The sequence below is a fragment of the Mytilus californianus genome, unplaced genomic scaffold (genome assembly GCF_021869535.1).
Source record: "Mytilus californianus isolate M0D057914Y unplaced genomic scaffold, xbMytCali1.0.p SCAF_10, whole genome shotgun sequence".
NCBI lineage: Eukaryota > Metazoa > Mollusca > Bivalvia > Mytilida > Mytilidae > Mytilus > Mytilus californianus.
Genome location: NW_026262582.1, coordinates 70,309,691 through 70,336,815, shown reverse-complemented (window position 1 = coordinate 70,336,815; position 27,125 = coordinate 70,309,691). Strand labels below are relative to the sequence as shown.

At 33.1% G+C, this 27,125-nt stretch overlaps 1 protein-coding gene and 1 non-coding gene across 2 annotated transcripts; both read right to left on the bottom strand.

The window, feature by feature from the left end:
* Nucleotides 1–1,884: 1,884 nt before the first annotated feature.
* LOC127718451 (nucleolar protein 58-like) lies at nt 1,885–26,219 on the bottom strand. The gene is made up of 15 exons (XM_052224481.1): nt 26,110–26,219; nt 24,668–24,744; nt 24,122–24,174; nt 22,354–22,478; nt 21,324–21,460; nt 18,092–18,156; nt 17,241–17,375; nt 15,563–15,708; nt 10,235–10,361; nt 9,430–9,593; nt 7,998–8,129; nt 7,482–7,543; nt 6,581–6,702; nt 5,552–5,659; nt 1,885–3,178 (listed from the first exon to the last, which is right to left on the bottom strand). Exons 1-15 carry the CDS (start codon nt 26,152–26,154, stop codon nt 3,111–3,113), a joined length of 1,566 nt encoding a protein of 521 aa, XP_052080441.1. The 5' UTR covers nt 26,155–26,219; the 3' UTR covers nt 1,885–3,110.
* On the bottom strand, nt 11,325–11,415 carry LOC127719195 (small nucleolar RNA SNORD70). Its single transcript, XR_007990180.1, has one exon. It is a non-coding gene; the product is annotated as a small nucleolar RNA SNORD70 (small nucleolar RNA).
* Nucleotides 26,220–27,125: the final 906 nt, after the last annotated feature.

Genomic DNA, 27,125 nt, shown 5'->3' with positions numbered 1-27,125 from the left:
GTAGACGTTGCAAGGAACCCATACACCAAATATATTTATCCTATTACTCATAAGGGGTCAAGGACAGTGGACATATGACAGACGGAAACTCTTCATAACATAAGGTATCTGCACACAAGGTATGTTGCATCTAGGTCTTCTATCTTCTGAAATATAAAGCTTTAAACAAATAGTTTAGGCTGTCACAGCCACAGCCCATTGTAAAAACCTGTTTCGCATACTGTGACTCAAGTCGAAGGCGAGACAACAACTTAATAACTGAAATGAATATTCTGCCCAACAAAATGCTAAAATAAGTGTACAAAATGTGTGCATAGCCACAATAAAGTATGCTGACCTAGAAAGAGGTGGAAATAAAATACAATTCGTGAATAATTGATCCTTGTTATGACCCCAGAATATTAAACTATAAAGTATAAAATTGTTTATATATCAATAGTTGTAAACGTCTGTTGGCAAATATTCCATGACTCAAGGGCAAAAGCCAAATATAAAACGAATCACTCAAATAGATCTTTCTTTGAAACCTAAATTTAATTGTTTAAGTTATTGTTTCCTTGAAGCAATTCTGCTATTCCAATGGCCAAATTTATTTTGAATCCCCATCGAGTCCATTCCACTGCTTGGTATATCATCTGCCCAGTATCAAGTACTTCTGCTTCCATTTTGAATTTGTTCGGATCATTGTGGGTTTTTTATCTTAAACTTGTGGCTTTTAAATTTTGGGTTTGAGCGTCCCTGATGAGGATAAATTCAGAAAACTGTTTCGGACGCATCAAATTTATAAAGTGTTATCATTGTTTAGCACTTGTGTGAATCAAGTTGCTGATAGACTGCTCGTCCCTTAGGTTATCATCAGCTCAGTAGTCAGTACTTCATTATGGACATGGTTTATAACATACCGTTAATATGTTGATAATCCTAGAAATTATTTGGAAATTTAGAGTTCCAACTCCCTCAATCAAAGTTGACCTTTTGAAGGATTTGGCCATTTATTTCAGTTTCCATTTGGTCATTTGGCTTTCACTTGTCACAAATCCAAGTTTATAGTGTTTTCATTTTTTTGTTGTTGACATAATTAGCTTGCTTGCTTCAACTACAAGTATTCTTTGCACTTGTGTTTTGTTATATCTATTATACAGTTGTTAATTTAATTCAAAGCTTGACATAATGTATAGAGACCAGATTATTTTGGCATGCTGTCTAATTCGTATATACCAGGCAAATCATAAATTATTAACAGGAAAATATTTGGAGTTTTCAATGGATGGACATATTAATAAAGAATTCAAAGGAGAAAATAAGCTCACTATTTCCTTTCTTTAAAAAAAATAAAGATACTAATAGAAAAGTCAAAGATGTTTCAGGAGACTTCAGAATTGAGGCAAATCAACAGCAACAATATTACACAGAATAGAAGAATAGATTCATGCCTGCCATGATATCAGAAATAACAGATTGGTGTATTACGAGTAACTGATAAAATTGAGAATGGAAATGGGGAATATGTCAAAGAGACAACAACCCGACCAAAGACCAGACAACAGCCAAAGGACACCAATGGGTCTTCAATGCAGTGAGAAAATACCACACCCAGAGGTGGTCCTCAGCTGGCCCCTCAATAAAATTGTGTGCTAGTTCAGTGAAAATGGACGTCACACTAAACTCCAAAACATATAAATGAACTAAAATTAAAAAACATACAAGACTAACAAAGGCCAGAGGTTCCTGACTTGGGACAGGCACAAAAATATGGCGGGGTTAAGCATGTTTTGTGAGATCTCAACCTTCCCCCTATACCTCTAGTCAACTGTATGCTTTTGTTTTATTCTTTTTTTACAAATACAGAGAGTTGTCAATATTCAAATGACAAAAAAAACAATATTCTTTTATATAAAACAGTTTAATTTTCTATAGTACTTAACAAGTGACTCGACTTTCAACAAATAAATGCATACTTAACAACTTTTTTCCATTTTTCAAAGCTGAACTACCTCATTATGAACTCATGGCATCTTATTTAAGTTTCCTTGTTTATTAGGTGAACCATGATTTCTCTATTAGCTTCTGTATATATAAAGACAAAAGGATCAAAAAGGTTCTTTGGTTATACATTTGAACCATGATTTGGATGGTGAACATTGATAACTGATACTCTCTCAACAGGAAGTTTTTAATGTGACTGATTTCATGGTTCACCTTAACAAACAATCAAACTTATATTCAAATTTTGTACACATTCAAATGAATAAGTTGTAATAACATACAAATGGTAATACCATGTTTTAGAAATAACTACAATAAAATATTACACACATTGGTCTGTAGATTTTAGTAAACTGTGTTATTAAAATTCTATGCTATGGTAATCGATTCCTGGGGAAGAAAATCATTAGAATTTCGAATAATTCAAAATTTTGTAAATAGTTTATTTATCAGTATTACCATATCAATGATAATTAAAAGTCAACACAGAAGTGCTGACTACATTAAAAGATAAGAATATAAACATAATGCCCTTTACCAATCATATTCACAGTAATATTGAAAAAAGTGCCTTTGTCCTTCAGGCCAAAATAAAAAAAAATCGCACTTAGGGTTTCCTTAACTACTTTCATACCTTAAAATGCCTCCTCACATTTTTTTTATTAACCATTATGGTAATGAACTGGGACACAATTGTAGGTCTCCCCATCTTTTCAAGGTAAAAAAAACATTAAACAAAAAAAGGAATCTTACCTCCCCATTTTTCCTTAAGGAAAAAACCCTATTTTTTGTTTGGCCTATTTGATTAGAGTTTTTCTACTCAATCTTGTGAGATTAAAATCTACAAAAAATCTGTCAAACTATTTTAAAAAGTAGGAACTCATTCAATAAAACTTGGAGCTAAACTACCAATCGTGCAATCACCAGAACTGATCTCAAATCATAAAACTGAGCTTTGGATAGAATTTCCTTATTTAATGCATGTATAATGTCTGAACATGGGGTATCAATGATAATAATGATCACTGGTTTCAGAGAAATTGTCATCTTTACATAAATGAACACATGATATAATGACTGATAAAATGTAGTCATATGACTTATAAAATGTAGTCACTGGTCTACTAGTCTGAGGATGGTTCTTCTTTAATCTTTTTCTTTTTCTTCTTCTTTTTCTTTTCACTACTGACATCTGAAAGTTTAACAAAGGGGATTATATATCCATTTCTACGCAATTATGAAGAGAATCCAAATGCAATAACTGAAAATGTCATTTTAATAAGTTTGTCTTTCAAAAATTATCGATTAAAAAAATATAAGGTGGAAAGAGTAAATTAATGGCTTCATTAAATTCAAACAGAAGTATAAGTTTATCGTCTTTATTTGCTGCTTATCGCATCACTTTTTCTTTCAAGGTAACTTTTTTTTTAGGTTTAATCAGTGAGTATACAGCATTACAGGAAATGATGTTGCAAGTAATCATTGGTGTGACCTCCTTTTCCAACAATTGGTATAATTCTCCAGATAGTTTTGCAAGGTTTACTGAGCCTTTTGAAATCAACAATTCAACTATAAAGAGCAAAGAAGTATAGTAACTTATGAGCAAAAAGACACAATTTTTACCAATTTTTCCTGTGTAAAACCCTACTATCAGATAAGAACATTTTAGTCTATTTATAAAACAAAGCTTCCAGTATTAATTACTAAAAAAACAAGAGTGCACACGCTGAAATGTCTCGCCTTCTTTACTAATCATTTATATTATGTTGATAGTCCTAAATATAAAGCTTTATTACAACTGTCACATAAACTTAACATTAACCAAGTAAACTAAACATTGACCAATGAACCATGAAAATGAGGTCAAGGTCAGATGAACCATGCTAGGCAGGCATGTACAGCTAACAATTCTTCCATACAACAAATATAGTTGACCTATTGTTTATAGTTTAAGAAAAACAGACCAAAACACAAAATCTTAACACTGAGCAATGAACCTTGAAAATGAGGTCAAGGTCAAATAAAACCTGCCTGACTGACATATAGATCATAAAATATTTCCATACACCAAATATAGTTGAACTATTGCATATAGTATTAGAAAAAAAGACCAAAACTCAAAAACTTAACTTTGACCACTGATCCATGAAAATGAGGTCAAGGTCAGATGACACCTGCCAGCTAGACATGTACACCTTACAATCATTCCATACACCAAATATAGTAGACCTATTGCATACAGTATAAGAAAAACAGACCAAAACACAAAAACTTAACACTGAGCAATGAACCTTGAAAATGAGGTCAAGGTCAAATAAAACCTGCGTGACCGACATATAGATCATAAAATATTTCCATACACCAAATATAGTTGAACTATGACATATAGTATTAGAAAAAAAGACCAAAACTCAAAAACTTAACTTTGACTACTGAACCATGAAAATGAGGTCAAGGTCAGATGACACTGCCAGCTAGACATGTACACCTTACAATCATTCAATACACCATTTATAGTTTACCTATTGCATACAGTAATAGAAAAAAAGACCAAAACTCAAAAACTTAACTTTGACCACTGAACCATGAAAATGAGGTCAAGGTCAGATGACACCTACCAGTTGGACATGTACACCTTACAATCATTCCATATACCAAATATAGTAGACCTACTGCTTATAGTATCTGATATATGGACTTGACCACGAAAACTTAACCTGGTTCACTGATCCATGAAATGAGGTCGAGGTCAAATGAAAATTGTCTGACGGGCATGAGGACCTTGCAAGGTACGCACATACTAAATATAGTTATCCTATTACTCATAATAAGAAAGAAATTAACATTACAAAAAATGTTGACTTTTTTTTCAAGTAGTCACTGAACCATGAAAATGAGGTCAAGGACATTGGACATATGACAGACGGAAACTTCGTAACATAAGGCATCTATATACAAAGTATGAAGCATCCAGGTCTTCTAGCTTCTAAAATATAAAGCTTTTAAAAAGTTAGCTAACGCCGCCGCCGCCGCCGCCGGATCACTATCCCTATGTCGAGCTTTCTGCGACAAAAGTCGCAGGCTCGACAAAAATAGCTATCAATCCCAGAACGTGAATTACTGGTACAACATGTTAAGTTTTGCAGAATCAATCATCATTTCATAAATTAATAGGCTATAATAGCCAATCTGATCTACTATGTCGAAGTGGTGGTACACGATCCATGTCTTATTATTCTTGAATCTACATGCACCAAAAAATGTATCTTGATAAAACACTACCCTTACTCAGCTTTGGCTATACTTTGTCGTTTTAGGTTTTACTAGCTATTCATTTTTTAAATTAGTTTTGGATTTTCAAATATTTTGGTCTCGAACATCACAGAAGAGACATTTATTGTCAAAATGTGCAACTGGTGCAGAAAACTGGTACTGGTAATGTTATTATCTAACTTTTATTCATAAGAAGAATCAAAACATGTCCATTTCTTCTGCATCAAAGCCCTCATCCCATAAAATTTGAACAGCACTGTCAACTTTTTTCCATAGCTTTGAATGTAGTTACCTAATTCCTGTGATGTATTAACTGTTGTATCCATCGTATCATCTAAATCGCCATTTTCTTGCTTTTTCTTCTTCTTCTTTTTCTTTTTCTCTGATGAAACATCACCATCTGTGGAGATATAAAAACATTTACATTACTGTTAAAACTATTGGTTTTTTTAATAAAATTTACATATTTATTTTAAGGGAGTTTCAGTATTCTATCAACTGGAACAAAATGCGTACTCAAACTACAAGTCATCATTCTACAATAATGTACCAACAAATTGCTTGACATCTTCAGGTATTACAAAAGAAACAGTCCATCAAAATTCAATTTTTATGAGATAGCATATTTCCAAGAGTAACAATTCTGCCAAAAATTTGGTTAACCATATAAACAAAACACAAATTCTCAAAATCAGATCAAATCAAATCAACAGGCACAACGGGAAAAAAATCTGAACAACTGTTTGATTGGCACAGAATATCAAGACAGGGGTGTCGGGAATTTAGCGCGAATATATGCAGGTTAACGTTGCTACCTGACACTTTGTATATTATGACGTTACATATATAGCATTGGCTAGACATTAAATAAACACGATCTATATCATTACATATATAGCATTGGCTAGACGTTAAATAAACACGATCTATATACGTTACATATATAGCAATGGCTAGACGTTAAATAAACACGATCTATATACATCGCATTTACTTTGATTTACACATTTTATGGTGCCGTAACCAAAAGGGAAAATGGATACAAAGCTGAAAGGCATTTTTAGCAGAATCACGAAATCAAATATTCACGAAACTAGTTTCCCCTCAATCCACGGAAATAAATGAATCCACAGTATGTGTTTTTATTTTTGCGAAACATATTCCGACATAACATTCGCAATAATATATAATACTTAGAAAAATTTGCATCTCCCTGAATGCAATTGTAAACTCTTTATTCATCATGAACTATTTCAAATTCATTCAAATTGTAGTATCGAGACATTTCCCAAATCATCACAAATCTACACGATGATCTTACCTATTAATTCTGTTTTGGGGACTTTTGGTTTAACATCTTCATCTGATTCATCTTCAAACTTCCTTTTCTTTGGAACTCTGGGTAATGTGGAATCTGCTCCAACATTGTATGTCTTCACCTCACTGAAAATATAATGACATTTTAAGAAATTCCAGACCATATTTTGGCTTATACAAATACATTGCAGTTGAAGTGGATTTTGTAATTTTCGCCCATCCACGGTACGAGTGGTGAAAGAGAGTGGAAAATGTCTAGAAAGTACCCTGGGCCTATCCTTTGCATTCAACATGCTATGTGTTTTCTTTCATTATATAATTGATTGTTATAGCTGGACACCACTTTCAGCATGCTTGGCTATATCATGGTGGCAATATTGGTGGAGAAGCCAAACTGCCCAGAGATAACCACGGACCTCCAGCAGAAAAACTAGCAAACCCTACCAGTTCAGATTGGAGTCGAATCCCACCTGTCACGTGAGGGGTTTAAACTCACAACCTCACAGGTCAGATTGGAGTCGAATCCCACCTGTCACGTGAGGGGTTTAAACTCACAACCTCACAGGTCAGATTGGAGTCGAATCCCACCTGTCACGTGAGGGGTTTAAACTCACTACCTCAGTGTTGAGTCTAGTGATACTGTAAATGAACTTTTTTTTACCATATGGCCACTCACTTCTTTCATTATAAGAATTGAATCTAATATAAATAAGAAAAATATTTGAGCTTGTGAAATAGTCTTTTTACATATAAATGTAGGGCCCACTATGGGCAGGTTGAAATGACAAAATTAACATGGCAGAAATTGAACCCTGGTTTTTTAGTATGCACCATAACAGTTTATTTCAATAAGTATTAAAATCAGACATTGGTTTTTCACTTGTATCAAACATTTAAATACAAACCTTTTGTTTTCATATTTCTCCCATTTTGCCTGTGCTTTCCCTGAACCACTTATACCTCTGGCCTGAAACAAGAAACAATTTTATAACATTTTTGTTGTACGTTATAACATACTAGGAATATAGGTTTAAAAGCTCAATTGCAGTTTTTGCTTTGTAACTTTAAATAAATTTATTTGACTTTAATCAGTTGATACAATTCTTTTTGCTTGAAAGAAGAAAATGACTGTCTGTGGTGTATTAAATATCTTTGTTAGGAATTTTCATTGTGAAACAAAAACACAATCAAACACACATGTAGAAAGAAATGACAGTTTGAGCATCTTAAATATCTTCTCTGTAAATTTGCATAATGAAAGCTGTTGATTACTGGAGACACACTCTAATATATCATTCTAAATTTTCCATAGGTAACATATGCAAGGGTCTTAAACCAAGGCGTAGTCACTTTAGTCACCAGATTGACAATTTTCAATTTTAACAGAAAATATATGACATGTATTTGTCAATCAAACACACCTTATCCTCCAGTCTTTTCATCCTTTGTTCTAATTTAGCTCGGGCTTCCAAACCCATTTCTGTGTTAGTTTCCTCACCAAGAGCATCTACTCTGATTGCTAGAGCACATTTAGCTGCCAACATTCTGGATACCTGAAAAATCAGTTTTCAAATGTCATCATTCTGATCTTTTTTAAAAACATATTCAAGTGATGTTAAATTTCTTGTAAGCAGCAAATTCCATATTGTAATGAACAGTAACTGTTAAAACAAAAAGTTAGTTGTTCAAATTAAAACAAACAAGCATTCTGTGAGTATTGCTTCGCAATACATAGTCCCCTACCGGTTAAAAATTCATTGTACTGGAACAAAATGCTAACTTGATCTATAACTTGTCATGGTGTAAACTATATAACAAATATCAAGTCAATATCTTAAAGCATGACACAAAAAAATGTGGAAAATTGATTATTTGAGTGAATTTTCTAAGTCCAAGGACCATAACTCTGCACAACATCATCAGACCGGAACAAAATTTGAACTTGATCTGTAACTTGTCATGATAAAACTATATACCAATCATCAAATCAATATCTTTAAGCATGACAAAAAAAAGTGGGGAAAACTGATTATTTGAGTGAATTTTCTGACTTCAAGGACCATAACTCTGCACAAAATCGTCAGACTGGAACAAAATTCAAACTTGATCTGTAACTTGTCATGATAAAACAATACACAAAATATCAAATCAATATCTTCAAGCGTGACCAAAAAAGTGTGGAAAACTGATTTGCCGGACTGACGGATGGACAGACAGACAGACAGACAGAGTGCAAACCTAAAGTCCCCTTCGACTTCGTCGGTAGGGGACTAATTAGATTTCTAGTGAAAAAAATCCACTAGTGCTAGTACATACAAATATACCTTAGGAGAGCTGCAAATATTGTGTTGCCCCCTCCTTCACTAATAGATTAAATAATATCTACATTAGGGAAAATGGTCCCGATAAGCCTAACAAACATACAGTGACCATTCCCATCCTCTTTGATATGCACACAGAATTGAACACCTCTGGAAAAGCTCTTTGCCAAGGCTTAATGTGAATTCTTTTATATTGGTGGTCACCAAATTTGGTGGATTGATGAAAAAAATGAACTTTCATGGATATTTGAGTTCATGGTTCGACTAAAATCTGTATACAAGTCTAAAGAAAATTTGTACTTCGTTGAACATTTCAATTTGTGGTTCACCTATACCCAAGAAAATTGATATCCCATGAATAAAACTAATCCAAAGTAATCCAATTTATATAGCTATAAAGAATCACTATTGTACTTTAGAAGTCTCTAAAAAATCATTTTGGATTGAAGTTATTGAAAACAAATCATACAAATTTTTCATATTCCTGTAAACATCATTAAAATAACTTTACCCTACAACCATCAATACATACCTTCCCTTTAATCTTTGGTGTGCTCTGTCCAACCATTGATGCATGATAAATCAGACCATATTTAGGTGTGTCGTGTTTTGTTTTCAGGGCCCTAAACAAGGCTTTTTCTGCCCCTAAAATCTGGACTGTGGATGAAGGATGCTTTGCCAAATTCAGCAATGAGCCTGCAAGTAGACCAGCGGTAGCTCAGTTTAAATTTGAGCTACTGACTGCGCATCATGACTAGGCAAAGCAAAGGTGTCAAGGACTTGTGTGAAATATAGGATAAAATTAAGTTATTTTCTAGATACTTTCTTACTGAAGAGAATGTTTCAATATTATTGAAGAAAAATTCTTATAGTATGTAAATAGCAGATCTATTTTTTACAAACCATTTCATGCTGACATTATTATACTCAATAATAATTTTAATAAACAGATTTTGACAAGCCATTACTGTAAACCAACTTATTTTCGCGGATAATTTATTTCGCATTTAGTCCTTACTAGCCCATTTCGCGATTTTCTAATTTGCTTGATGTAGTTAAATAAGTAAAGATACAAGTTTTACATATTCGCGACGATTTATATTCGCGTTATTTTTCTACTCGCAAAAGTCGCGAAAAAAAATCGCTCTCGAAAATTAGTTGGTTTACAGTATTCTACTGATTATATCTCTTTCAGACATATTTTATCCTACACTTTAATAGTTTTTATGTAAATCTGATACAGGCAATATCTTAAATTATTAAGACTGTAAATAGTTTCACATTCCATGAACTGGGATACATATGAATCAACAATAGAACCTCTTTTTGAACTATACCTGCATGAGCAATCAAACGGGCACCGACTAGTTCTCCCACCAGTATAGTCAGGTTAGGAGCAACTGCTAACATTCTGTTCTTGATATAATCATATAACTGGCCCCTATAATCTGTTATTTCTATAACCTGTAACATATCAAAACAAAAATCAAAACACTCAAAAAAGATTTCATGTTAAAACACAATTTTCACAAAAATCCCAGATTTTCAGACACTAATAGGCATAAGTTTATGACAATCTAAAATGGCATTTGCAACAATTAAGACAAATGAAATAAAAATGTGTCCATTGGACACAGATGCCCCACTTGTAAATTTACAACAAATTCAGCAATTTACCCATTTAAATAGAGACATAACTTGAGAACCTTGTAGTTGACCCAAATTCTTACTTGATCTGCATTTTGTGATAATAAGCATTGTGTATAAATTTTATAACATTTGGTTGAGGCAAAGTAAAATTAGAGAACAGATTGGTTTCTGGACATACAGACCTACAAGGGTAAACCTTAATGCCCTGGTCGCCTAGCGGCAGTGTAATAAAATTAAATAATTTTTTTGTTTCAAACATTTATAAAAGCATAATATTAAATAATGTTTGGCTTCTAGCAGTCAGTTCAAATTTGTCAAAATTAGCACAAAACATCAGATTTATTATTGACTTGCAAGCCAATAAGTCAACCAAAAAAATCCATTCTTAAGCCACCTTTGATTAAATCTTTGTTGGAGATGGGTTGTGCATGTGCATCATGTGATTAAAACATACGGAAAAGTGAAATAAGGGAAGGCAACAGCAGGAAGACTGTCAAAAGTTATATACAGCTTGTAAGTTAATAGTTCATTTAATTTATATGTTTTTATCTATGAAATGAGATCAAGCAGGACTAAGAAAATAGATCTTATACTGTTGCACCTGCTTAGTTGTCATTTTGTATTTTAATGTTGTCTGGTCAGTTTATATTTATAGCTTTAACAGGGTCAAATGCTCATGGACTGTTAATTAGATAGTGTCCAATCAGGAATACACACGAGATGTTGATATTATATCAGAATTACATACATGTATATATATATTGTGTTTTTTTATCTTTAATAGCTATCTCAGAGGTAGTGACGAAATAGGATGGTTTGACATCACTGTAGTCAGTCGCCAAAGTTTTCCATCATTGATAGCTATACAGTTCTATGCTTGCAAACTTTCGTCCTTTTGAACTAATTTGATTTGAATATTTTATCATTTTGAACTAATTCGATTTGAACTAATTTGATTTAAATATTTAATGATTTTGAACTATAAATTTGATTTATTTCGAACTAATTTGAATAAAAGTTAATCATTTCAATCACATTTTTGATAAGGGCTGTTCCAGAATTAAATGTATGGGAGGGTCGGACGGCAGTGCTATTAAATTTGCATGCCTGGTGGGTGCAAAATCAGTTTGAAAATTATCCATGGTGGGTCATTAATTGAATTCAATTTTGTGCATGGTGGGGTTTCTCCTTCATTAATATTAATCAAAACATTTCAAATAATGTTTTATGATGGTGTTACAAAAAATAAATAAAATAAGAAGCTGTTGTCGCGATGTTTGCATGCCAGACTTAATCATTTCGGAGATTTATCTGTTTACCGGAAGTGTAATCGCCTTTGAGTTATCTCCCTTGGCCCACTTCTGCCTGCATTGATGTTGCCCTCCCCCTTCCTTAAACAAGAACTCTTTACTAACACAGAGAAAAAGTTTTATGACAGATAGAGAGACCAAACATTGCAGACATTTAAACAAAAAAAAAAAACCAGATAGACTACAGTTTTTGCAAGCAGGAAACTTTATTAGATATAAATAATAAGTTTTACTTTTGTATACAATCCATCAGATTAAATCACACAGTAATTGCAACATTTAAGAATTAAACATTTTTTTATTTAATTTTATGCATGGTGGTTATATTTTCCACTTTTATTTTGTGCATGGTGGGGGTAGTAGGTAATTAAAATTAATGCATGGTGGGTGCAAAAAAAAAAGTGCCATCTGACAACCCCCCCCCCCCCCCCCTCATACATTTAATTCTGGAACTGCCCTAAGCTTAATCATGTGTTAATAAAATTATTTAGTATTAAACAAGTTAAATGTGAGAAACAACTTCAAAGATCGATTGATGTCCGGTACTTATATTCAACCTGTCAGTACACAGGTGATGGATATTTATATAGTAATACTCCTCAAGTTACTTTTATTAGTAGCCCAATCACAGTAAATTTATTGGTGGAATATTGAAATTTTCTGTGTGTAGTCTTCTTATTTAATTTTTTTCTTTAAATCCGCAAATAATTCATCTCACAACCCAAATACTGTTAGAACCTAAATTAAAATAACTTTTGATTGATATATGTTTCATCTTTGCAACATTAAAAAATAAAATGCTCCGCTGGGTAGCTTGATATGACCACAGAGGTCAAACCCTGAACAGTTGGGGCAAGTATGGACACAACATTCAAGTTTGATACAGCACTGAATTTGGATTGTAACTAAATATTTGACACAGCATAGGTTTCTGACACAGAATGAAAGTGGTCTAAGAACTTAAAAATTTTTAATTTACCTATTCAAACCATATCATTATTATTTGCTTTTATATATAAATCAGAAATAACCAATTTAAAATGGAAAATTTTAAAGAAAAAAAAAGGAAAAAAAATCCCCCCCCCCAAAATTTTTTGAACCCCCTTATGATTCATCACCCCCAAACTAAATCCCAGCCTTCCCTTTGTGGTATGGTACCTTGCAGTACAATTTCAGAGAGATCCATACACTTGAACACAAGTTATTGTCTGGAAACTAGAAAAATGCTTGTTTTTTGGCCCCAAATTCCTAAATGTTTAGGGCAATTACCCCCAAACTCAATTCCAGCTTTCCCTTTGTGATATGGAACCTTGCAGTACAATTTCATAAAGATCCATACACTTACACACAAGTTATTGTCCTGAAACTAGAAAAATGTTTGTTTTTTGCCCTTTTCTGGCCCCTAATTCCTAAAATTTTGAGGGAATTACCCCCAAAATCAATCCCAGCCTTCCCTTTGTGGTATGGTACCTTGCAGTACAATTTCAGAGAGATCCATACACTTGAACACAAGTTATTGTCTGGAAACTAGAAAAATGCTTATTTTTGGCCCCTTATTCCTCAGTCAGAGATATAACTCTATAGGGTTATTACAGAAAATAACTTGTGTGTGTTATTACAGATACTTTCATGAGTTGTCTACTCTTTATTCCTTAAATTTTCTAAATCTGCAATAACATATGTTTGTTATTTGTAAAATAAATCAAAAATATTTTAATTTATTATGGGCTCTAGGGAACTCTTGAGACTTTGCGCAGAAACTAAATGCATAGCCTTGATAATTAATTCTTTAATTATATTAATACATTATTGATTAACCATGGTAAATCAATGAGACGAGGCTTTTAAGGGATAAAATTAGCTGTAATAACATAGCTTAGTTATTAAAGGAATGTAACCTATAATATGAGACACTTGGGAATTACTGGGAAGCTTGCGCAGAACCTCATTACATGCTCTGGTCATTATTTCTTACAATAAATTAAAATACATTGTAATTAAGCATGATGTATGTCTGAGAAAATGCTTTGGAGTGATATAGAGAAGCTGTGATAACACCCTTTAGTTATTACAGGCATATTTTTTCTGTAATAACATATAGGTGTACTATGCAAAATTGGCGAACTACGAACTGTTATATCTTTCTTTAGTTAAGTATACATAAAGACAATAGTAATACCAATAGAACTTGTATGCATTTTAACTAAACTAGTGATGTATATTGTCCCTTTGAAACATGTAACATACATATGTTATCACAGTTCTTTGATTTTTAGTCCACAATAACAAATGTATGTTATTTTTCTGTAATAACCCTATAGAGTTATATCCCTGACTGTTCCTCAACTTTTTGGGCAATTACCCCCAAACTCAAACCCAGCTTTCCCTTTGTGATATGGAACCTTGTTGTACAATTTCATAAAGATCCATACACTTACACACTAGTTATTGTCATGAAACTAGAAAAATGCTTGTTTTTTGCCCCTTTTTGGCCCTGAATTCCTAAAATGAGGAGGCAATTACCCCCAAAATCAATACCAGGATTCCCTTTGTGATATGGAACCTTGTGATACAATGTCAGAGAGATCCATACACTTACACACAAGTTATTGTCATGAAACTAGAAAAATGCTTGTTTTTTGCCCCTTTTTGGCCCCTTATTCCTAAAATTTGGAGGCAATTACCCCCAAAATCAATCCCAGCATTCCCTTTGTGATATGGAACCATGTGGTACAATGTCAGAGAGATCCATACACTTACACACAAGTTATGTCTGGAAGTTACAAAAATGCTTATTTTTGGCCCCTAATTCCTTAACTGTTGGTACCATAACCCCCAAAATCAATCCCCACCTTCCTTTTGTGGTATTGAACCTTATGGTAAAATTTCATAGAGATCCATTCACTTAAACTAAAGTTAGAGTGCGAAAACTAATGTGTCTTCGGACTACGACGACGCCAACGTCATACCAATATACGACCACAAAATTTTTTTGGCGGTCGTATAAAAATTCCCATTGAGTTTTAAACTATTAAATTCAGGTAAAAAACGGCGATTTGTTAACAGACGTTTTCATTCGTCATTGGGTGAAGCTTGTTTATTTTGATCTCAAATGTGGTAAGGTTTCATGACCAGAAAAGTTTGAACTTTTTTTCTGAATTAGGATTAAGTGGATTATGCGGTGCTGGTCAAAAATAAAATTTACAGGTTGTGTCCAGAAAATACAACCATTTTGGAAGCCACGTCCCTACCCCCTAAGGTTAAATATGAGCCACTTGATTTAAAGTCAGTAAGTTATGATCCCTACCCCCTATGGCTATAGCTATCTCAGAGGTAGTGACGAAATAGGTAGATTGACATCATTGTAATCAGTCGCCAAGGTTTTCCATCATTGATAGTTATATAACCATTCCAACAAAGATCTACTGTGAACAAAGGGAGATAACTATTGATTACTGTAAATTTAAAAATTATTGCATGCATTTATTATTGCTTTTTTGATGAATGAACAAAAATGCAAGATTAATTATTGGAATTTCAGGAAAATATGCATGTATGTATCAGATATCAGTTTGCGAGTTCTTAGCATTGTGATACTCACCCAGTCGCAATATTAAAAACCTCATAATAATATTTTAATGTAAGTTTGACCGTCCCTAACTCGCACATTAAGTCCTTAGTTGTAAGGAATGCATTGAACTTTACCTGTTCACATAAATATGTGACATTAATAATATCTTCTTCAGAGATTTCTGTTCCCATGGAGATTTCAGCGGCTTGTTTGAGTTCTTGTTCCAGTTCTTCAGGAAGTGTGTCTGAGAAGTCTGTGGTAGCAGCATTTGTTCTGTACCCTGTAAAATAAACAAAAACAAAACCATTTAATCATTTAAACTTTAAAATATTTATATTGGTCTTTCTTTCTTATGACTTGATATTCCAGAAATAAATGTATAGGTAGGTTGGTAGGCACTTTTTATTTAACCCTGCAATACATAATATTGATTGTTTGTTTTATATAATTTTTAAGGCTATCTGTCTAAAATAACCACAAAACATAAAATTTTAATAAAAGTGCCTTCCGACCTATTCAATTAATTTTGGAAAAGCCCTTAATTGATTATACATGTGTATGTTGCTTACTGAGGGGCGTATAAAGGGGGTATCTGCACGGAAGAACGCGAAATAAAATTGCCATTTCACGATGAACGAACAATTAAAAATTTCTTGCACGTTGATCTTTTTACCGACTTCACGAAACACGATGAATAATGAACCTTTTTCACGGCTGCACGTGGAATAAAAATGGCAAAACACGTTGCACGAAAACAACCCTTTACCACCCTCCTTACTTAGTGTCCATGGCAAATATTTCACCCATATTCAGAATGAGAACAAATCAACAACAAACATTAGAAACAAGTGAAACTGTGAGCTACTGATGATACCCCCAGCCCAAATACTTGACGGTAAACAGGAAGTTGTTGAGTGATGAATCTGAAAACGCATCACACGGTATAGCTGACTTATATAAACCCTGAAACCAAATTTCAGAAATCCTTGCAATGTAGTTCATGAGAAAAATGTGACAAAAATTTTCAACTTGGATGTGTTGTGTAAAATGATGCAAGTGTTCGGTAAACAGGAAGTTGTTGAGTGATCAATCTGAAAACGCATCACACGGTATAGCTGACTTATATAAACCCTGAAACCAAATTTCAGAAATCCTTGTATTGTAGTTCCTGAGAAAGATGTGACGAAAAATTTTCATGGGATGGATGGACGGACTGACGGATGGATGGACGGATGGATGGACAGAGGTAAAACAGTATACCCCCACTTTTTTAAAGAGGGGGTATAATTACAAAAAGTAGGTTCACCCACCCAAGTCATTCAGGAGTTGTTCTTTTGATATTAAGATTTCTAATGAAGTATAGAATATGTAGAAAATTAAATTTAGTATAAGTTTTGCAGATTTTACTGATAATTCACCACGAAATGTCAGACATTGAAGGCGGTGTGATGACCTATAGTTCCTTACATCCACATTGTTTTGACTCTGTTGGATAGTTGCTTCAGTAATAAATCAAATGGTATTTCATTGTGAATAAAAAGATGCCACCAAATGATTACGAAATGAATTAACCAGCATGTGCTTTATCTAAGGAATGCAAGGCTTCATCAAATCATTTGCCACAATCACAAAGTCAACCATGACACACCCATTTTCTTCAGAATTTTAGCATATATGCTACAAAACAGTTCAACCATAACTCAGCTATTGCCATCACAAATTTAGCATATGCTACATATAATTCAAACATAACTCACATATTTTCTTCACAATTTAGCACATATGCTACTTATCAAGTCAACCCTAACTCACCCATTTTCTTGACAATTTTAGCATATGCTAGATTGTCTGTTACAATTTTTCCCAGTTCTGGGAAATGCCATCCATACCATTCCCGACATCTCATTACATAGTTATTTAACTCTTTATCAAGATCATCTAGTAATGCTGAAATGTAAACAGATAAACTTAAAAAATGGCACTGCAATAAAGACCTCATACATAACACCCCAAAAATATAAAATCTGAATTTCAATATATAGAATATCAGTTGTAATAGTTGTCTTCACTATATTGCAGAACGATTCTGACTTAAATCATCATTTATTCTGTATATTCATTTCCAACCTTAAAATAATGGGTTTTCAACCAGACAGTCACAGAATTTAGTAACAAAATTAAACCTCTTTACAGGGATAAATTGTAAAATAAATTTTGTGGTTGCTGTCGGCCAATATTTTTCCTGTATTTTTTTTTATTATAAATCAGGTGGTAGCTTCCCTCGTTTTACTTATTTCATATTTTTCTATCATAGGGTCTTTCATAGCTTATCAATCATAATGGTACGGTTATAGTCCATAGTTAAAGGCCATATTAAGGCCAGAATACCTCTGGTCATTTGGTGGACAGTTGTCTCATTTGCAATAATACAACACCTACCTATTTTTATAAACACACAGACATGCTATATGACAGACATTTGCAACTTCTAAGTAAGGAGGGGAGACTAAAATATAGTAGTAAAAATGACCATTCAAGTACCAAACAAGGTGCATTACTAAATTACTAATACGCTCAAAGTCCAAGCACCTTCAAGAAAGGGTATTTCCAAACAACAATCAGTATATACATTTCATAATTGATTATTCAGAACTGTTACTTACAAATGGCTTGTACAATCATCGTGTCCACTTTATCTGGACTAAACTTCAATTTGTACCGTGACAGACTGAAAACAGAAAAAGTTATTTAAAAATACTGAACATAAAATTATTTGTTTATAGTCACCATTCTGCTTTCTAATAACAAGTCCACATATAGAGTCTAACAAGCCCATATAGAGGCTTAAGTAGCCCATATAGAGGCTAAAAAGCTCAAAAAGAGGTTTAAAAGCCCATACAGAGGCTAAAAAGCCTATATAGAGGCTAACAAGTCCATATATAGAGGCTAACATTTTCCTCCATAATAACCATGAGCTTATGTGTTTTGCCTTAAAATCATTCAAGTTCTCAAATATTTGATACAAGAAATTTGTAGGTTCTAGCCAGTCTCAAGAGTTGACATCTCAGGAATAACAGTCAATCGTCTTCATACTTCAAAAGCTTTCCAAAAGATATAGGAATAGACAGAATATCAGGTGCAATAGTTTTCTTCACTATAATGCAGAACGATTCTGACTTAAATCATCATTTATTCTGTATTTATTCCCAACCTTAAAATAATGGGTTAAACCTGAGTCATAGCGATGTATGTATCTTTATTCCCAACCTTTAAATAATGGGTTCAAACGAGAGTAAGGGGCAGTCTAGCTATATCACAAACTAGAGGCTCTAAAGAGCCTGTGTCGCTCACCTTGGTCTTTGTGCATATTAAACAAAGGACACAGATGGATTCATGACAAAATTGTGTTTTGGTGATGGTGATGTGTTTGTAGATCTTACTTTACTGAACATTCTTGCTCCTTACTATTATCTCTATCTATAATGAAGTTGGCCCAGTAGTTACAGTGGAAAATATTTTGCAAAAATTTACAAAAATTTACAAAATTTATGAAAATTGTAAAAAATTGACTATAAAGGGCAATAACTCCTTAAGGGGTCAATTGACAATTTTGGTCATGTTGACTTATTTGTAGATCTTACTTTGCTGTACATTATTGTTGTTTACAGTTTATCTCTATCTATAATAATATTCAAGATAATAACCAAAAGCTGCAAAATTTTCTTAAAATTACCAATTCAAGGGCAGCAACCCAACAACGTGTTGCCTGATTGGTCTGAAAATTTCAGGGCAGATAGATCTTGACCTAATGAACAATTTTATCCTGTCAGATTTGCTCTCAATGCTGTGGTTTTAGAGATATTAGCCAAAAACTGCTTTTTACCCTATGTACTATTTTTTAGCCATGTCGGCCATCTTGGTATGCGGGCGGGGTCATCAGACACATTTTTTAAACAAGATACCCTAATGATGATTGTGGACAATTTGGTTAAATTTGTCTTAGTAGTTTCAGAGAAGATTTTTGTAAAAGATTACAAAAATTTACGAAAAATGGTTAAAAATTGACTATAAAGGGCAATAACTCCTTAAGGGGTCAACTGACCATTTTGGTCAAGTTGACTTATTTGTAGATCTTACTTTGCTGAACATTATTGCTGTTTACAGTTTATCTCTATCTATAATAATATTCAAGACAATAACCAAAAACGGCAAAATTTCCTTAAAATTACCAATTCAGGGGCAGCAACCCAACAACGGGTTGTCCGATTCATCTGAAAATTTCAGGGCAGATAGATCTTGACCTGATAAACAATTTTACCCCATGTCAGATGTGCTCTAAATGCTTTGGTTTCAGAGATATAAGCCAAAATCTATATTTTACCCCTATGTTCTATTTTTAGCCATGGCGGCCATCTTGGTTAGTTGGCCGGGTCACCAGACACATTTTTTAAACTAGATACTTGAATGATGATTGTGTTTAAGTTTGGGTGCATTTGGCCCAGTAGTTTCAGAGGAGAAGATTTTTGTAAAAGTTTACGGACGACGGACGCAAAGTGATGAGAAAAGCTCACTTGACCTTTCAGGTCAGGTGAGCTAATAAAAACAACTGAAACGAACAAAGTCCATCATAAATTTCATATAAATTTTTCATAATTGTGAGCTTAACCCAATGCCATGGCTGACATCTCATCGTAGCTAAAGCTGAGTTTAAATTTATGCATCTGTGATCGGATTCTTGACAGGAATTAATTGAGACAATATTTTGGAGGTTCTAGTCAATGACTAAAGAGTTGAAATCATATTAATAAAAATGCACCATCTTAATTGCATATCCACAAATCTGCAAAGCTGAGGTTCAGATATATAGAAATATACAGAATATCGGATGCAATTGTTGTCTTCACTTTAATGCAGAATGATTCTGTATCTATATTCCCAACTTTAAAATAATGGGTTCAAACCAGAGTTATGGCATGTCTACAGTTGCCAATATCACAAGTAACAAAAAAACAGAAACAAACACTGACTACCCCCTAAATTTTATATAAATTGTTTATACCTGTGGACATTATAGAGTTGTACACTGTTCACATTACATTCTAACAACAAACACAAATAGAGGTTGAAGGCACAAATAGGGATCTAAGGCACATATATAAGAAGTTGAAAATAAATCTGGGAAATTTTATTCTGAAGGGAAAGATTTGACCATCCCCAGAAATTATCTTGAGCTTATGTAATGTGCGTTGCTTTAAGGTGGTACCAAACACCTTGACTAAAATTAATTTGGCTCGTTCAATTTTAATAAAATTTTGACAAAATATTTACTTTGACCCTTTGACAAAAATATAAAAATTTCAAAAAACTTGAACCACACACTTTCTCGGAAAAATTTCATTGGATCTATAGCAGTTTGACAAACACTAATTTTAATCATTGAGAAGCTTAATATTTCCTTTACAATAGAACGTGATTAAAACGTTCAGCTGATTTTTACAGAGTTATCTCCCTGTAGTGTTATGTACCACCTTAAAATCATGACACAAATCAAATACTTGAAACAAAAAATTTGGAGGTTCTGGACTAAATCTTAACAGTCGACATATTAAGAGTACAAATCAACGATCATAAATACATACCCCTAACGTAGCAAAGCATAGGTTCAGATATAAAAATATACAGAATATCAGTTGCAATAATTGTCTTCATTATAATACAGAACGATTCTGACTTAAATCATCATTTATTCTGTATATTCATTCTCGACCTTTAAATAATGGGTTCCAACCAGACAGTCATATAGACATGATAGATGGCTACAGTCTGCCAATATCATAAGTAACAAAAAACAGAAACAAACACCATCAACCCTAATTTATCATAAAATGATTATACCTGTGAGCTAAACCCAAGGCCATGGCGGACATCTCTTTCTCAGGTAGGCCTGTGATTAAGTTGTTCATCTGTGACCTGATTCCTCGCATTAGTTCGTGGACATTAGAGTTGTACACGCAGCTTATGTTAAATTTTTCCTGCAATATCATCATTACATATTACAGTAGAATTCAAATGACATAACATATTACCAAAATTGATATTTACACTTCTTGATTATCTTCAACGCATGATTTCAGATCTGTCATAAAGTATGGTATTGGAATACAAAATATTCAGCCACTTTTTCAAAAAAATTTAAATTAGTATACCTGAAATGTTCTAAAAAAATTTACGAGTCTAATTGATAGTAAATTATACTGAAATGTTCATGACTAACAAGTACTTGGTGATAATATTTTTCGTGAAAAGAATTGCTTGTTGATTTACAGCTAGAAATATTCATACATTGACATCTTATGAATAACAATCAATCAACTTACATGCATAGCCCCCCCCCCCCCCTCCTCCCCCATAAGGTGCAAAGTTGAAGTTTGGATATACAAATATACAGAATATCAGTTTTGATAGTTGTCGTCACTATAAATCAGGACGATTCTGACTTAAATCATCATTTATTCTGTATCATGGTTATCCTGAATTTTGTTTATAAAGCCATCCACTTTCACTTGATATATTTGTACCATGTGGAGAATTCATATACTTTGGATATAAACTGTGAACATGCATTATACATACAGGAGCCTACAATTCAGTGGTTGTCCTTTGTTGCTGTATATCATGTTTGTTTTTCGTTCATTTTTTGTTCATAAATCAGGCTGTAAGTTTTCTCATTTGAATAGTTTTACATTCGTCATATCAGGGCCTATTATAGCTGACTATGCAGTATTGGTTTTACTCATTGTTGAAGGCCGTTCGGTGACCTATGGTTGTTTATTTCTGTGTCATTTGGTCCTGGTGGAGAGTTGTTTCATTGGCAATCATACCACATCTTCTTATTTTTATATCATACTTTGACAGATTTCAATACCTTTATAGCACTCCCTAATTTAGCATCAGCTACAGCCAGCTCTTCCTGACATTCTTTGTCCACTAATTTCTTCATAAGTTTTTTCAAAGCCTTGCTCATTTTCCCTTCCACAAGGGCAGTGGCAGCTGAAATTATAATATTATCAATTGATGGTCACCCTGCGCTGTTTAGACATGTTTGCATAGTTCTCGAAAAGTGATGGTCTGAAGATCCTAACCACCAAAATTTGTGCAAAGAACAAACACAATTCTGGTATTTTGCAATAGAAATGAAAGCGAGGATTACCAGGGGAAAAAAGATTCTGACGACTCTGTTAACTGCTTATCTATCATTGCCTCCCCTTACAGTTCCTTATGAGAAACAGTCTTATTTTAGATTGTCCACAAAGGTTAGACCTTTTAATTGTCTTATCAGAAATGCCTCAGTTGTCTCGTGATAACCAAATTGCCTACAGAGCTTAATAGTATTTCTGAAGGTTCTTCTAACACTGTCAAAAGTCTGGACAAATTCATGTCTTCTAACACTGTCAAAAATCTGGACAAATTCATGTCTTCTAACACTGTCAAAAGTCTGGACAAATTCATGTCTTCTAACACTGTCAAAAGTCTGGACAAATTCATGTCTTCTAACACTGTCAAAAGTCTGGACAAATTCATGTCTTCTAACACTGTCAAAAGTCTGGACAAATTCATGTCTTCTAACACTGTCAAAAATCTGGACAAATTCATGTCTTCTAACACTGTCAAAAATCTGGACAAATTCATGTCTTCTAACATTGTCTAACATTGTGAAAAGTCTGGACAAATTCATGTCTTCTAACACTGTCAAAGGTCTAGACAAATTCGTGTCTTCTAACACTGTCAAAAGTCTGGACAAATTTATGTCTTCTAACACTGTCAAAAGTCTGGACAAATTCATGTCTCCTAACACTGTCAAAAGTCTGGACAAATTCATGTCTTCTAACACTGTCAAAAGTCTGGACAAATTCATGTCTTCTAACACTGTCAAAAGTCTGGACAAATTCATGTAGGACATATCATTTTTCATATGAAGTCAAACAATCCAGTGAAATTTGATTGGGCTAAAAAATATGAGTATCTATTTCGACAATTTCCAGAAGAGGAAGGTTTAATATGCAAGATTTCTGTCATTTTGTTTAAGAAGAAAAAAATCACATCCTCTGGTATGGAAATACTGATGTTACTTATTGTAGAAGGGTTAAAAATGGAGATTTATTTAGGTCTAGTTAAATGTTTATTCTGTCCGGTGATATAAATGCTCCTCCTTGACTTGACATAATATAAAAATAAGAAGATGTGGTATGATTGCCAATGAGACAATTCTCCACAAGGGACCAAATGACACAGAAATTAACAACTATATAGGTCACTTTATGGCCTTCAACAATGAGCAAAACCCATAATGTCTTGAAAAACTCAGAAGACTTAGCTAATCAGCGGTTAAATCTCTAAGGGGTAAACATTGTTTGACTAGGTCATGTGAATTCTTATAATTGTGTCTTGTTTTACATTGGTCTGCTTTTTTAAATCAACTGTAATTCAACTGTAAATTTTTATCACATTTTCTGTTATTTTCTCTTACAAAATGAATGTTTGCTTGTACTTCAATTGTTTATCATACATGTCATAGTTTCATTACTGTAAATTGCAATACAGGGAATTTTGGTAAAAGTTGTCTATATTGGTAAATGTTTATAACAGAATGTATTATTTCTAGGTAAACAGTTAGCTACATGTATCATACTAACCTGCCAATGCTTCTGTCGTGTCATTAAATTTCTTGAAATGTTTCAGCTTTAATCTGAAATTAAAATAAAATTTACATCCTATTCTGGACTTAATACTAATATTCAGATTATCTCCCCTCCTATGTATTCCCTTCAAAATACATTTTTCTTTTCCCCGTTAGTCATGACAATAACAAGGTAAAAAAAGACAATTTTGTCTCAAAATGAACGAAAAATAAGATTATCTCAAATTGAACTAAATGAGAATTAGAGCTGTGGAAAATTTCAAGTCAACTAGAAATAATATTAGCTTGGATTTAATTGATTTTTCAATTAATTGTCTGATAATTTCTTTTTCTAAAGTTTAAAATAGATCATATCACAACATACTTCAAGATATAATGTCAAACTCAGTTTTTTTTTATCAAGAGATTTCTGTCAGTGGTTTAAGAACAAATTTCTCTGTACATAGAGAAAAACTGCATTTGCTAACTTGATTTGATTTTCATTGTGTGGTGAAACATGTCCTTTCACTCTCTTTTAATATCATAATTATGTATTTCTTACAGCTTTGTGGCTTTTTCTGGAGTCTCAAATTCTTTGAACAAGTTTTCTGTTTCTCTCAGCTTTTTCTCATCTTGAAGCTGAAATTATAGTAACGATAAAAAATATCAACACAAGTTATCTGTATAATTTGGTGGGTTCATACATGTATGCAGTAATACAAATCATGTTTTCTAACATGTGTACTGTAAATCTCCAAACATGCAGGAGTTGGAGCCAACCTTCAACTTATGTCACTGCCAGAAGTTCTTTCTATATTAGTTTTCAAGTTAATAGGCAAAACTTTCATTTTACCACTGTTCTATTTTTTGCTATGTCGGTGATGTTGGTTAGCAGGCAGGGTCATCTGACACATTTTTAAAACTAAATGCCTGAATGCTGGTAGTAGACAAGTGTTTGGCATAGTTTTTTTCAGAGAAAAAGATTTTTGTAAAAGAACAGATGTGGACAGACCCTAAATGATGAAAAATGCTCACGTGGCCCTACAGTGTAGGCAATGTCAGCTAAAAATGAAGTAATCTTTGAATCTCATTTGTTCTATTAAATCTCTAACACAAAATGTATTAAATTTTTATGTATGTAGGTGCTGCTAAATGTTTAAAACATGTCCAGTTCAAGAACTTTTTCTGTACTGAAAGAGAGGCAAATCATACCAAAAGAACATTCAAACTCTTTCGTCAAAAATTAACTGACAACGCCATGGCAAAAAGTTCACAACATACAAAGAAAACTAGACTGAGCAGCAGTCCAACCCCACAAAACACTGGAGGTGATCACAGCTACAGGTGCTCCAGAAGGGTAAGCAGATACTGTTCCACGTGTTCCGTGTAGCTTATGCAAGTACAAACCTGGTGATAAGTCTTAATCAGTAGGTATAAAGCATAAAAGCATAAAAGATTTATTTAAAGTCGGTTATACATATAACAATACAACATCTTTAAAAATTGTTAAATTTCTATTTCACATTTAAAAAATAACAAAACTATTGAACTCTAATTATATATAAGGTGAACAGGTGAATTAAAAAAAAACCTGACAAAGTCAAACTTTCCACTATATTAACCAAGGGAACGAATGTAAATAGCTGCCATATTCCTTACTTGGTACAGTCATTTTCCTCAATAGAATATGGTGGGCTATGATTAGATCATAATTTGACCATGTGTTGATGTCCAGCATTTGTTGTCAAATAATTAAGACAAACTTTCAATTAATTTAATTTTGTAAAGATAAACATTCTTTTCACCTTTTAAACCCACTAGAAGATTTGTTTTACATTAAAGGCAGAAGCACTTGTAGTGTATGAATGGATCTCATAAAAATTTGCTTTGGAAGACCAGACCACGTGGTGATATTTGCATGTTTCGCTGGAGTCAAATAGAGAGTAAATTGATTTGCAGATTGTGAGCAACGCAATATCAATACGACTCTTTTGAGAAATTTACCTTAAAAACTGCATATCCAGCTGCAGTTTCAAATAAAACCAACATTTTGGAGATATCAACAACACTGCTTCAAACCACGAGGTTCCCTACAAATGCGGTTATTACATATTACGGAAGAAAATAAAAGAAACGAATTTAGATGAAATTTGAATGGAAGAGGCTATTATAACGTATAGGGCGGTATTAATTTAAGCAGGTTTCATGTCGGAATATTTTTATTTCAATTTCATCAAAAGCGAATGATAAGTTTTCTTTCAAATACTGAAATGGTGTAAAAGTTACTAGATTTATAAATATAATCAGAAATTGACTTCTCAGTGATATACACGTACATGCATACTTATTAAAATATCAAATGCACGTTTCGTGTACACAAAACTCATCGAAACGTGGCGCTCGAATCAAATCGGTTGGAATGCCATTGAATAAAGAAAATGAAAAGCATTGAAAACTTAAAATAGTAAAGAAAATTATATAAACTAGAGTTATACTTAATTTCGGGTAGTAGGCGTATATATACATAAGCCCGAATGACACCAGATGATTTTAAATTTTTAGTTCACGACAGCATGTTCAGACTTCGCCAGTTGTCACTCGGCAATTTTCAGCAATACAACTTTTATATTTAAATTTTGTCTTTGGCAATTCATAATTTTACTATAACAAGAGTTGTCTTTGGCAATTCACAATTTTACTATAACAAGAGTTGTTATAGTAAAATTATGAATTGCCAAAGACAAAATTTTAATATAACACAATCATGAAAATGTATAGGTCATCGAGCTTGTTTTTAGGCTACAAGTTGTCTAGGAATTTACGCAGTTATAAGGAGTGTACATATTAAACGCATTATCATGCACGATGTGAAAATCATAGCCATAGGAAGAAACTAAACTGATATCATTTTGAAAAAAACAAATGTTTGAGAGGATAAGTCTTATAAAAGAGAAAATAAAAAGGAAAATTTTGGTCAGCGTACCGTTTTCTTGTAAATTGCTTAATAACATTAAATTATC

Coding starts and splice junctions, on each gene's coding strand:
- LOC127718451 (XM_052224481.1), bottom strand. CDS start 26,154: ATGTTGGTTTTATTTGAAACTGCAGCTGGATATGCAGTTTTTAAG. Junction 24,745..26,109: donor CTGGATATGCAGTTTTTAAG/GTAAATTTCTCA, acceptor CTATAATTTCAG/CTTCAAGATGAGAAAAAGCT. Junction 9,594..10,234: donor CCGTTTGATTGCTCATGCAG/GTATAGTTCAAA, acceptor GTCTACTTGCAG/GCTCATTGCTGAATTTGGCA.